Source organism: Rutilus rutilus (genome assembly GCF_951802725.1).
Source record: "Rutilus rutilus genome assembly, chromosome: 14".
NCBI classification, from domain to species: domain Eukaryota; kingdom Metazoa; phylum Chordata; class Actinopteri; order Cypriniformes; family Leuciscidae; genus Rutilus; species Rutilus rutilus.
Genome location: NC_140219.1, coordinates 19,669,670 through 19,683,315, shown reverse-complemented (window position 1 = coordinate 19,683,315; position 13,646 = coordinate 19,669,670). Strand labels below are relative to the sequence as shown.

General features: G+C 41.0%; 2 protein-coding genes across 5 annotated transcripts; one reads left to right on the top strand and one right to left on the bottom strand.

Moving 5' to 3' along the window:
- Nucleotides 1–453: 453 nt before the first annotated feature.
- cfl1 (cofilin 1) lies at nt 454–5,015 on the top strand. Its single transcript, XM_084430900.1, is given in 5 exon segments — nt 454–583; nt 586–605; nt 3,475–3,773; nt 4,013–4,089; nt 4,193–5,015. Coding segments are annotated over 5 exon segments (630 nt in total). The 5' UTR covers nt 454–468; the 3' UTR covers nt 4,312–5,015.
- A 95-nt stretch (nt 5,016–5,110) lies between these two features.
- prss23 (serine protease 23) lies at nt 5,111–12,602 on the bottom strand. Of its 4 annotated transcripts, none has more exons than XM_084430899.1 (2): nt 12,584–12,602; nt 5,111–9,852 (listed from the first exon to the last, which is right to left on the bottom strand). In XM_084430899.1, exon 2 carries the CDS (start codon nt 9,832–9,834, stop codon nt 8,704–8,706), a length of 1,131 nt encoding a protein of 376 aa, XP_084287025.1. In that variant the 5' UTR covers nt 9,835–9,852; nt 12,584–12,602; the 3' UTR covers nt 5,111–8,703. The 4 variants fall into 4 exon arrangements, with proteins under 4 accessions (XP_084287025.1, XP_084287022.1, XP_084287023.1 ...); XM_084430896.1 differs by lacking the exon at nt 12,584–12,602 and adding an exon at nt 11,259–11,544; XM_084430897.1 differs by lacking the exon at nt 12,584–12,602 and adding an exon at nt 11,264–11,544.
- Between the last annotated feature and the right edge of the window lie 1,044 nt (nt 12,603–13,646).

The window sequence follows — 13,646 nt, the reverse complement described above, 5'->3', positions numbered from 1 at the left end:
ATATTAGATATTAATTCATGTTTACCTTTAAATATAGTAATTAATTAAAAAGTCTTGTTAAATATTGAGATTTAATAATTAAGATTTAATTGAGATTTAAGATTAAATAATAATAATTACACACACACACACATATATATATATATACATATATATATATATGTATATATATATATTATTCATATATAAAAGAGTTAACATACATTTTAGAGTACTGTTAAACATGACACATTATGTGATATATATTGTATTTATGTTGTAAAATATAACTGATTTTTTTTAATAATAAATAAAATAATAAAAAGTGCAACTTTAAAATGTACAACCTTGTATAAACGCTTTTCAACGACCATACGTTTGTGCCAATGTACTACTGACAACAGTGAATATATTTTTATGTGTTCACTACCATTTGTGTGGAGGCCAAAACTACAGTTCCCATAACACCTCAATAAGCGCGTGACATGGATGCTCGCTCCCATCTGCCGCGCGGCCACGCGCAAAAGGGCGCGCCCGAGCGTTGTATCAAGTGTGAGAGCGAAGGACTGCATCACAGCTCATTCAATTCCTATCCAGACGCCGACTAGCACAGAGAAACAACCATGGTATGTCTATATTTAAATAACAATTATACAATTTACGGCTATTTCCAACGTGTTTGAAGAGTTTAATGACTAGGCTGTGGGCTTTTTAGGGTGAATGAATAATCTGAGAATCAAATCTGTCAATTAACGCCTCCGCCGACTATAGCTGCAGGCTACGTTAAGTACCGTAAATTGTTAGAAAAACGTTTCCTTGGCTCTTGTGACAGTGTTCTTTAAGCAGTTTTATTTCTATATATATATAACGTTGCAGTTAATCTCACAGCTCTCGATGTTTTGGCTGTGCGTGGCCTTCAGCTAGCATTCGGATGCGATGAGATTGGCAAAAAATGAGACCCAAAAACTACTGGCGCCATTTCCCCGCTCAGCTTCCTTTATTTCCGTGAGTCGAGGCCCAGGAAAGGCCTCGCTGCTTTTCATTACACTCTACCTACAGGCCCCATCTCTCCACACACCATTAGATCGCACGGCGAAATAAAGAGAGGATGTGTATAAATCAATGTCCGCAAACCGGTGTGTGTTTAACTGCGTTTTTCGTTTGCCAGATGAAGCGCTTTCTTGAGTCTGTCCTTTGTCTGAACACGGCCATAAAACACCATCGCTCACATTTGCCGCACCAGAGAGACTGCGGGCGTGTGTGAAAACGCAGATTATTCCCTTCTAAGGTCGAAGCCCCAAGTGTTTATCCTACGCTTTTCGTCTTTGGAACGCGTTAATTTTGCGGATATTTGGAACGCATGCACGAACACCGCAACCGTGGCCCCACCCTAATTCTTGATGCACAGATGGTGGTGGTTTATTTCTTTGACCGAAAAAAAGACACTTCGACTAGGAAAGTGTTTTAGGTCGATTGCAGCTCGGGGTTTATATGAAACATTATCAAATATATGCGCTGGGAGGAAGGAAGCCGAGTTTAAGAACCGTTACTTGTGCGTTTGCGTATCGTCAGGCAACGTGTGCACGACTACACTCTTCCTGGTTGGACGTAACTTTGGTGAATCGTAGCGTATCGGACGTTTTATCTTTGCTCGACGCGTTTGTTTAATTTTCCATAATGTATATGCACTTCGTTTTATCGGCATTTTGTCTTTAAGCACATGACGTTTCTTGTCTGTGACGCGCAGTGCTTGTGGGTATATTTGGTTGAATATGCTTTGCTTGCTTTTTTTATTATTTAAGCCGCTGCTGCGTCGCTTTCGTCAACTTGTTTCTGTAGACACGAAGAGACTTGAGATATTGAGAGGAAATTGCGTTCGTGTCGCGTGTAGGCTGAAGGAAATGCCGGTTCCGGTGTCGGTATCCTCGTCACTAGGACAATATACACGTCATAGGCCACAAACAAAATCTCTTTCTGTGAGAGGCAAGTGATGACTCGTTATACATCTTGTTGGTTTTTTTTTTAAACGTACAAGCTCTCTTTTCATTTAAGGGCCCACGATGTCATTTCCTGTATCTCATTTCTACTGTGGGTTTCACTTCTCAGTGAACGTGGATGATTTATCTGCAGCATTATTGTCCTTGTGCTTTAACTTTGGACTTTTACTCTTTTTTATGACACTAGATGACAGATGAGGGCGTGTTTTTTCTTTAGATGCTGGCGGAAGATCTATAATCTTTGATGGCTCGTTCAAAACTAACTTAATGTTTTAATTTTTTAAGCTTTTGTCTTAAACATTTGTAGATGATTCTAAGATAAGTATCTAAAGGGTATTTTCGCCTGAAACAAGGGTCCCACAATCATGGAAAGTATTTATACAGTTAGTCATAAAAGACTGAAAGTCGTGATTCATTGGTCAAAAGGTGTGGGAATCCTGACTATCCCTTGGGCCTGTAATGCCCTATTTCTTTCATTATTTGTGATTGTTAGGTAATGAGGCATCTTAATGCATTCCTGACACTCACACCTTAAGCAGACCCGGTTTCCACCCTTTAGACATGCGTTTCCTGTAAGTGGGCCACTCAAACATCTGCCCCGCAGGGCTCCTTGTTTCCACCTTTTCACATGTCCTAATGTGCTATTCAGAAGCTAGATCTGCACTAGAGAACTACATGTTCAGGTTACCACCAGAAAGGTTTTCTCATTTCTTTGAGATGTTTTCTGTTGAATGTTTGGTTATAGCAATTGCAGCATTACACTGATCCCTGTTTCTAATGGAAATCAGAGGACTTGAGTAGGTTCATGAGACTGGTGTGACTGAGGCCATTTTGATTTTTCACAGAAGAATCATTGTTTTGCAATCTAAAGCTGTACACCAGATTTGAATGACATGGCTCTCTTATAATTCTCTACGGCCAATTTTATCCACATTTAATGATCCTGCTTTAAATCAGATGCTCAGTATAAATTGAATCAACTCTTATGAGGAAGTGCCCAACCATCCCTCTGTTCAAATGTGTTGGAGGATGTCTGAAGTCGTGTGACCAGGAAAGAATGGTGCCTTGTTTAAACCGCCCTTTTTCTTTAACTTGCTATTTAGTTTTTTTGGGAGTATAAACCACATCACTGCAACAATGTATAATTTTCACCCAGAATGTCATTCGAGTTCTTTTGCTATGACTCTCATTCCACTGCCCTTGAAGTGTGCAGTCCTGTTTCTCCCATGGCTGGGTTTTTTGTTTAGTCACTCGCTTCTGTCTTGTGTTGCAAAACCTGCAGGCCCAGTAGTTTGGATTCAGCCAAATGAGGTCCCAAGTATTCAGTTTTGTTAAAAGGGCAGCCTAGATCAGACAAGACGGTTTGGTGCAAAATCCCATTCATTCACTTCTCGTTTTGCACCCACACATTCATGCATCCTTGCTCATCAGCTCACTCACTTCCCTCTATTCAAACCCATGTGACCTTATCCTGTGTGTGTGTTTTGTGTTCTCGCAGGCCTCCGGAGTCACAGTGGAAGAGAATGTCTTGACGGTCTTCAACGATATGAAGGTTCGCAAGGCTCATAGCAATGAGGAGGAGAAGAGCAAGAGGAAGAAGGCTGTTCTTTTCTGCCTGAGTGAGGATAAGAAGAAAATCATTATGGAGGAGGGCCAGGAGATCCTGCAGGGAGATGAAGGAGATCCCTACCTTAAGTTTGTCAAGATGCTTCCTCCCAACGACTGTCGCTACGCTCTCTATGATGCCACATATGAGACTAAAGAGACCAAGAAAGAGGACCTGGTTTTCATTTTCTGGTAAGTCTGTGAATGTGCTTCATTTAAACCAGGGGTTCCTAGTCCTGCTTTCTGCAGAGTTCAGTTCCAGGCCTGTCTGTAACTTTCAAGTGTTCCTGAAGGTCTTCATTAGCTGGTTCAGGTGTTTGATTAGGGTTGAAGCTGAACTTAGATCTCCAGTAACCGGATTGGACATCTCTGATGTAGACTTATGTCAAATGCTTGTGTGAAACAGATGATCTGATCTTTGTGTTGTCCAGGGCCCCGGAGAGTGCCCCACTTAAAAGTAAGATGATCTACGCCAGCTCCAAGGATGCCATCAAGAAGAAGTTTACAGGTAATGCTGTCCATCCAAAAAGGAAAATCAAAATGATGTACAATTATAAAATGTATAAATAAATGTGAGATCTGAAGCATTTTTGCTCTCTTGTGTTTCACAGGTATCAAGCACGAGTGGCAAGTGAACGGTTTGGATGATATCAAGGACCGAAAGACCCTTGCTGAGAAGCTTGGGGGTTCATCAGTGGTGACTCTCGAGGGGAAGCCTCTGTCCGATTGAGGCTGACATATTTCAGGGGTTAGCCGTTCATTCCGACATGGGTGGGGCAGGTGGGCCAGCACGACTGTTTGTGGGGCCACGGGGTGGGTTAATGTGGGTGGGGAGGGTTGGGCAAAAGTGACAGTTTCCAAACTCCACACTTGATGAAAGATGTAGGCTGTCATTCCAGTTCACACATACAATGAACAAGAACAAAAACATTAAAGAGAAAAAAAAAAAAAGATCTTAAAAGACAAAAATGAAGGATGATGATTATAAAAACAAAGTAATATAACTGTAAATGTGTACTGGCAGGTTTTCGTTCTTTCTGAGTTCCACGGGATTGTTGAAAGAAAAGACTGAGACAGCAGCCGTTACAATTCAGCTATACAACATACTCTTTGTTTTTAAGATTTAGGTTTTTTGTTTTTGTTTTGCCAAACATTTAGTTCCGTTTTTCTAAGTATGTGTGTTGACTAGGTTAAGTACAAAATTTTTCTCCAAAATCACACAATGTTATTGGACCATTCTGGGAACAGTTTACTTGCCCCTTCCCCCCTTTTTGTTTTATTTTGAGTTCACATGTTGTTTTAATGATTCCATCTGATTTAAATATTTCAAAATGTAATTCAAAACCATGGCACTGGTGTCAAGAAATTGTACACATTCCTTCTACCTGTAAAATCTGGGACCTAGTGGGTGAGCGGTCTGTTGATGAATTGGATTGAGTGGATTGATGGACACGTATGAAGTTTAGATGGGGAGCGATATATTTGGGCAGCCTGTGTACAGAGCTTTGATTGATATTGGTCAGTGGATGTTTTGTATCGTCTCCTTATCTCTAATAAAAAAAAGCACTAAACAACTCTGCTGTTACAACTGGTTTGTTTCTTCATGTTTGGCAAATCATCAGTGTGAAGGCTGGCTTTATTTTATTTTTTATTTTTTTTGTGCCCCAAGGTGAATCTAATCTTTAAAGTATTTGAATCTCGAGTTGATCTTTAATATGAGTTTATATATATATGTGTGTGCGCTTACATTGTTTATTCTGCATTTGTTGCTGTTTATCAGTGTCCAGCATGGTTTATGCACTGATATATGTGATGGTTGCAAAATTCATAAAGTTTAAATGGATCCAAACAAAGAGACTCTGATTGCTTTGTGATCCTCCCTATAGATTTGATGGGTGGCTTGGCTTTTAATAATGTCGTTCAGTAGACAAGCCAATAATAAAAATAGCTGATTATATTGAAGCTATGATTGCAAATCCATCATGTACAATCATTCAGTATTTGAAGATGATGGCATGTCAACTGCATTGGATACTATTAATAAACACGCAATTCCATTTAAACAATCAAATCAATTCCTTAACAGGCTAATTGGTTAAATCTCTCTGAGAAATGGCAGCAGTATCGTTTCACTGACAAATTTATATTTGTGGCATAAAGATGATTCCTCACTATCTTATGCCTGTCATTTTTTGACATTTAGAAGAGATACCACATCGAAGAGAGATGCAGGTGGGGTGACTGACGACTGGCATGTCACATCTAGTATGTAGAATATAAATGTGGATGAAGCTATTGCCAATAAACTGCCTGAGGATGGGTATCAGTAATTGAGAACATGCTGATAAACCGGTATTAAAGCATTTATTTCACTAAAAGTGCCACAGGGATTTCTGTGAACAATTTTGAATGACTTTAATTAATGATGTTTGTGTGTAGTAGGATACGCTCCAGTTTGTTCTTTAAAACATAGCTTACCGGACAATTTGTGTTATATTAAACCGTTGAGCTCCTGCAATACTGTTGAGTAATGTATTCACGTCAGTATAATCGCTCCTGACTGACTGACCGAACCGCGAGAACTTACTGTTCAGCCATGTTGTGAAAGACTCAATGAAAGATGTACACGTCAACCATTGGAGGGCAGTAGAGATTCATTTCAAAACCTTACTGAAAAAATGAACCTTCCTACTTCCTGTGCTGAACTACAATCGTCTGTCTGCACCTTTGCCTTTCGTAATCCAGTATTTTTGCAATTATGAATCAACAAATCACAAGCTATTAGTAGCTATTACAACACTGAACTCGCATATTCTCTATGAAATATAAACTGACAGTACAATACAAGCCAAAAAGTGTAAGTGTAATTGCTGTTTAAAGGTTGCCAATGGTTTCTGCCAGTATTTTTACGTCTTCCTCTGCTTACCACCAGAGGGTATCAGTGTCACATTTTACATACAGTAATAATTGTCTTTTGTTGTTCTTTTTATCATACTTGAAATGTACAACACAGAATCATATCTGCTATTATTACCACTTCTTTACAACATAAAAAAAGTCAAATTTGCAACGAAAAAAGCAAAAACGAAACATTTTAGTTTATTAAAATAAAAAGCTTTTTAAAAATAGAACTATAATCAACATTTACCCCACAACCTTTCTCTTAGTTTGTGTTTGTTTGGACTTTATATTAATTCAACATAAAAGAATAGGAAAAAATAATTTACAAACAGACACTGTAATTTTACCAATATGAGGTCTTCATCTATCTTGAAAAAGAGTATGTAACTGTAGAAGAGTGAATTGAATTCATGGGTTACAGATCCAGATGTATGCATTAAAATAAACTAAAGATCTATGCTTTTAATTTCTATTAACTCTCAACACCCACACTACATCTCCAGTCATCGATTTTGTTATTGTCATGTTCAGGGATGGAAATTAAGGAAGCTTAGCCATTTTTCCTCTATTTTAAGTCACCAAATAAACTCAGCATACACTCACCTAAAGGATTATTAGGAACACCATACTAATACTGTGTTTGACCCCCTTTTGCCTTCAGAACTGCCTTAATTCTACGTGGCATTGATTCAACAAGGTGCTGAAAGCATTCTTTAGAAATGTTGGCCCATATTGATAGGATAGCATCTTGCAGTTGATGGAGATTTGTGGGATGCACATCCAGGGCACGAAGCTCCCGTTCCACCACATCCCAAAGATGCTCTATTGGGTTGAGATCTGGTGACTGTGGAGGCCATTTTAGTACAGTGAACTCATTGTCATGTTCAAGAAACCAATTTGAAATGATTCGAGCTTTGTGACATGGTGCATTATCCTGCTGGAATTAGCCATCAGAGGGTGGGTACATGGTGGTCATAAAGGGATGGACATGGTCAGAAACAATGCTCAGGTAGGCCGTGGCATTTAAACGATGCCCAATTGGCACTAAGGGGCCTCTCAACAGAAATCGAGACTCATCAGACCAGGCAACATTTTTCCAGTCTTCAACTGTCCAATTTTGGTGAGCTCGTGCAAATTGTAGCCTCTTTTTCCTGTTTGTAGTGGAGATGAGTGGTACCCGGTGGGGTCTTCTGCTGTTGTAGCCCATCCGCCTCAAGGTTGTGCGTGTTGTGGCTTCACAAATGCTTTGCTGCATACCTCGGTTGTAACGAGTGGTTATTTCAGTCAAAGTTGCTCTTCTATCAGCTTGAATCAGTCGGCCCATTCTCCTCTGACCTCTAGTATCAACAAGGCATTTTCGCCCACAGGACTGCCGCATACTGGATGTTTTTTCCCTTTTCACACCATTCTTTGTAAACCCTAGAAATGGTTGTGCGTGAAAATCCCAGTAACTGAGCAGATTGTGAAATACTCAGACCGGCCTGTCTGGCACCAACAACCATGCCACGCTCAAAATTGCTTAAATCACCTGTCTTTCCCATTCTGACATTCAGTTTGGAGTTCAGGAGATTGTCTTGACCAGGACCACACCCCTAAATGCATTGAAGCAACTGCCATGTGATTGGTTGATTAGATAATTGCATTAATGAGAAATTGAACAGGTGTTCCTAATAATCCTTTAGGTGAGTGTATGTTGATCAAGTGTTACACAAAACCCAAGGGATGAGATCAGAATAAAACCTCCATCCCAATTCTAGTTTCTAAAAGTGCAAACAACAGTTTAAAGCTTCTGTAATGTGGAATCTGAAGGCTGTGGAGAGAATCACTTAACCGAGACAGCAACATAGTGTCGGCCCAGATCCGGCCCACATCTGGTACGTGTGGATTCCACGTGTACCAGATGTGGGCCGGATCTGGGCCGACACTATGTTGCTGTCTGGGAAGGGGGATCAAAGACTTGACAAGATAAATCTGTTGGTGTTGTCGACCTCAGAGTCTAAAGCTGAGTAACGTTGGCAGTATGGCGAGCAAAAACTAAAGGTAGTGGTTAAATAAAGTCCCAGCTCAACCCATGTGAGTAGCGATCTACCAGCAATGGACCTTCTTTCGTCTCAGATTCAGTAGCCACACCCGTAAAAGACTGTAAAGTGCAGGTTCCAAAATCAGGCACGTTGTATTTTGTCTATGATTTTATATTGTCCAATTCCTCTGTGTCATGTCTTCAGTCCTGATTGCAGTCCACCTTATTTCCATGAACCCAGTAACAGATCTGAGCAAACTTCAGTGGAGTGAAGCGAACAGCCACGTTGTAGTCACGATTCTCTCCATTGATTTCCAGCCACTGGTGGCCCGAGAAGATCCCGATGACCTTGCGCTCCCATCGCTCTAAAGTATCGTCCCACACACGTCCGTAAACACCAGAGCCACTCGCGCCCGGACGGGCGTCACAGTGCTGGTAGATCAAATCATTGGACTCATCCTCCACCGGACAAAAGCGGTACACCAGTTCCCCGGGCCGGTCACTGTCAAATCCAGAGAAGTGGATGCGTTTACCAGCCAAATTGTCTGAGGTGGGTGCCACAGCCAGCCGCATGAAGGGACGCCGGTGAGGCCAACGTAACTCTAGAAGTGCGTAGTCAAAGTCCATGCTGACCTCTTGAGGACCTTGAATCCAACCTTTAGGAACTCGGGTCCGTTTAACTCTCACCCAGCGCACCAAGGGTTTCTTCACAGGAGCCTGACCAGGCCTTGTACCGTTAATAGACGGAGGGATCAGAAAGCCCACCCTGAGTTTCCTCGCTCCTTTGACGTAATCCTTCCCATCGTGCACGCAGTGGGCTGCGGTCAGGACGTGCTGCTGGGACACCAGAACTCCAGTGCAGCCGGTAGAGATACGGACAGCTGTGGAGAACGGGTAGTCCAGAAGGAAGTGGTCACCGCGGATGTTAAAGCGCCCGTCTGAACCGTAAATCTGCCGTTTTAGCCGCTTATGTCTGGGAGCGGTTACGTTGGGCTGCCTGAAAGGAAGTTCAGTCTCATTTTCATCCAGGTCAACAGTAGTTAATGTTCGGGAGCCATCTGCATAAAGTGTTTCGAAAGCTAGGTGCTCTTTATCCATGTCTTCTTCTTTGTGGTAGCAGCTCTCGTTGCAGTGAGTAGTGAGGTCCAGCTGAGCTTTGGCGCTGAAGCGAGAGCGGGACAGCGGTAGGGTGGCATGAGGTATCAGCGAGGGGAGGTGGGCGGGAGACTGATGCCGAGGTTCTCTCACTGAAACCGAGCTGGGCAGGAGGAGTAAGAACAGCAGGCCAACACAGCAAGGATGGGCCAGTCCCAGTGCGCGGTTAGGCACCATGGCTAAGATGTATGCAACCTAAAAGCAAACACAAACATATATGCAAGCATGAAATAAAACTCAAGATGTTCTTAATTTTGCAGATATAAGGTCATAGAAATGTAATGGTTTCACTCTTAAAAAAAGTTTTTTTTTTTGTTGTTGTTTTTTTAGCATCTATGGTGCCACGACGAACCTTTATCATCCATGGAAACAAAAGGTTCTTTATAGTGGAAAAAGGTTCTTCAGATTATTACAATGTTCTAAAGGTTGGAGTGTCAACTTGTCCAGGCTGTAAATTGGGGCACAAATGTTGTGTAGGAGTGTATTTTCAGCCTTAAGAAAAAACTTTTGCAATTCAAAAAGGCATTGCTGTGAAAACCCCCATTTACAACGTTTATTTTTATGTTTAGCTGGCTCTTATCCGTTCTAATAGTACCAGTGGTTTTGGACTTATACTGATACCCATCTGCCTGGATCAATAAAGTTTGTTTACTAACCACTGTCACTTCATACCAAAGCTGCTTGTTTATCTTTTTTTGTTTCATTTGGTCTCATGCTACACTCTGTAATTTGAATTGTAATTTTATATTGTATTTAATTGTTTTGTTTAGTAGGCCTACTTTATGCATTGTATATGAGTGAAGTCACTTCATTTAGAATAAATCAACTTTTTATGTATGTTGTACAAATGTGTAAAATTAGCTAAATAAAATAAAAAGCTGACTTCACCTGTAAGTTTATATATGGAAAAAAGCTGAGCTACTTATTATTCCTTAGGTTTTGTCAAATACGTGCCTTGCCTATTCATTTTTCAGGTGGAAAATATCGATAATTTTTTTTTTTTATCAATACGCGACGCACATAATAGTCTAGACATAGGCCTTATACAAATTACTTGATATTGTCCCTTTATACTAGCACTTCTCATCTGCTCTATTCATCATGGACACCCATGTGTGACACCTGAGGAATTCCCTGGACACAACCTGTTTCCTATACAACATCCCTTTGTCCCGAAAGCCCCTAATTTCGTCTTTTTTGTTGTCTTTCACATCATGAATGAATGTCCAACGAACCCTACCGACGCCTTGCGTTGTTGTTAAACTCAAGGAAAACAAACTGTGTTTGCCTACCCTCACTTTCCCATCGCTCTGTACAAACCAACAACTACAATGCACTTGCGCCAATGGAAGCCAGGAGATAGCCTATTCAAAGATCTACACAAACTGAGCATTTTATAATGGAAAAGTGCGTTAAATAAAATAGATTTTTCGTTTTTTAATTTTGGTTTTGTTTGTTTTTTTGCAGCTTGTAGAATTAGACGGGAATTTAATTGTGTACAGCCAACAAGAGCAACAGTGTTTGACCCGTGCGCCAGAGCTTTACGCGCGCGTCTGACCGAGAAAATGACACAAAACAGTTTCGGAATTCGCGGAGGATACTTAACTTCAAGCTGTGTTAATAATGATCAAGGCTTGTTTAAATCCAAATCACAAATTCGTCTCCAGGAAGTTCACCGGGTATCCCATTCTCCAGGTTTACTCCCATCTCCACTGTGAAATGCTGGAGCGCGTGACAGGTCCACCAAAAACATACACAATCCTTTTAACCGCCAGCTTTTATTCACAAACGGCTTCTTTTCAAATGTCCTTATTTCAACAAAGCAGACAGCACACTTACTCTCCGCTGAATGGTGATTGCGGTAGTGCAAAACTGAGGTCGTCCAAGCCCAATAACCGAGGCGCAATATTGCGCATCCCTGCGGGGTCCTAGTGCCGCCGTCACAGGGACAAAGGGGAAGATGGTGTGTCCTAAACCAACATCAATGTGTGAACAGTCTGATACGTGTTCAGTACAGCACGTCATTATCTCGTAATTCTTTAAATGTAATGACAAACCTGTCTGCTAACAGAGCATTTATTCTGGGCATGTCTTGGCACACATTAAAATATTCCTACAGGTGTTTTTAAGCTGTCTATCAAACCTAGGTGACAGTCAAGGCAGGCATGTCTTTAGGATATACATTCCTTCTCAGTTCAGTTAAATTGCACTGCATTTACTATGCCACTCAACGCAAGTACGAACACATGTACATGTGTTTAGGTAATTCTTTTAGCATGTATTGTTTATTGTGACTCCTTAAATCTATAGGTGTAACGAATCTTACCTGTTAGGGTTTAAAGGGGTTAAAATGACCGATTATTGTGGGTTGGTCTCATGGCAGGACACATTCCAGAAATATCTGGGTGTGTTTCAGTCGTGATGGCGTCTTGACTGACCCATAGTGCAAGCTTGAATATAACCTTCTGACCTTGATCTACCTCAAGCACTCACACCACTTGCCCTAACCTGCACAAAAAATCCTTCCTTTCTTTCTTTCTTTCTTTGGTCAAAAGATTTGCATTTCTCAGACGCATTGCAAACAAACTAGGGACTTTAATGGCTAAAATATACAGCTTTAAACAGTCTCCAACACTGTGCGTGTGAATGTTGCAGGGGGAAAAGCATTTAGATTGCTTTTGTTGCTCAAGTGCATAGCACAAAGCATATCAAATTTGCTCGACTAAACTAGCCACACATAGTGCCAAAGTATGCAAGCCTGCAGCTTCAGAGTAAAAAAAGGGGGGGGGGTAATTGTGAGATATGTAAAATAAGAAACAAATTCACATTGTGGAATACAGTTACAATTGTGAGATTCTAAGTCACATTGCAAGAAATAAAGGCACATTGTGATACATAGTGGTAGATATAAGTTTAAATCACTTACTTTTTACTTTGAGGCTCCCATAAAGTTAATGTTACATCTGCTTTATTTCCAATACAAAAGATTTTTGCCCCCACAATACCCCAGGGCTGTTCTCTCAACCTGCGGTTTCGCACTAGGTTAAGGAATGCTTGAAGTCTTGGTTCTGGAAGGCTGTAAATGTCTAATACCATAGCAAAACACTGTTCAGTGATGGTATCAGTACTACATTGAGTGTCACTGTGGGTGAGCGAGATTTGGTTGATGTGTGCTGGCACTGACACGCTGTTCTCATTGTCTGTTTCCTGCTCCCCTTTCTCCTGGTTTTCTTTCAGACACTTCCAGACATATATCTTATTTAACATCACAAGCCACCAGAGACTGAAGTGGATATCATTCTAGCTGACAAGCCACTGATATTTGCTATGCTCTTTCACAGTTAGCGATAAGGGGTTAGGACATAGGAAATGCAGCCTAAAGCTCATTCACTCGACAGGAATCTGCTACCTTGGACAATCCCCAGATCTCTTTACAGTGGGACTCTTGTTCTTGACCTGTCCTGGCTTCATGCCTCGTGGAGGGAGGTGGAGCGGGGGGGTTCGCCATGAGGAGGGGCCTTTGAAAGTGTGTCCATTCCTCCAAAGCTGATCTTTTATCACCTCCAGCTCCAGCTCCAGCTCTGTGCCTCTGTGGCCTTTTCTCTATTCACCAGGCTGTCTATTTTCAGAACAACTGATTCTTGTCTTCTCTTCTTTGGGTTTTTTAGACAAACTGAAAAGCCTTTTCTCCAGCAGCACCAGATCATTTGCAGAGGCTTTGAAGCTCCTATTAAATGAAAAGGGGGAAATTCTTTCACCAAAGGAAGCAAAATAAGTCAATGAAGAAGACACTTGGTTCCTTTCTATTCACAGACATATACACAACCTTCAGTATAAAGCCACTGAAGAACAGATTTTGAGGCATGTGTTGACATATCTCAAAAGTCAATAAGCACAAATTAAAGTGAAGCTGAGAAGAAACACTTTTCCAGCTAAATACAGGGTTGGGAACCAAGAACCGGTTACATAAAAAAAACATAACTGAATGA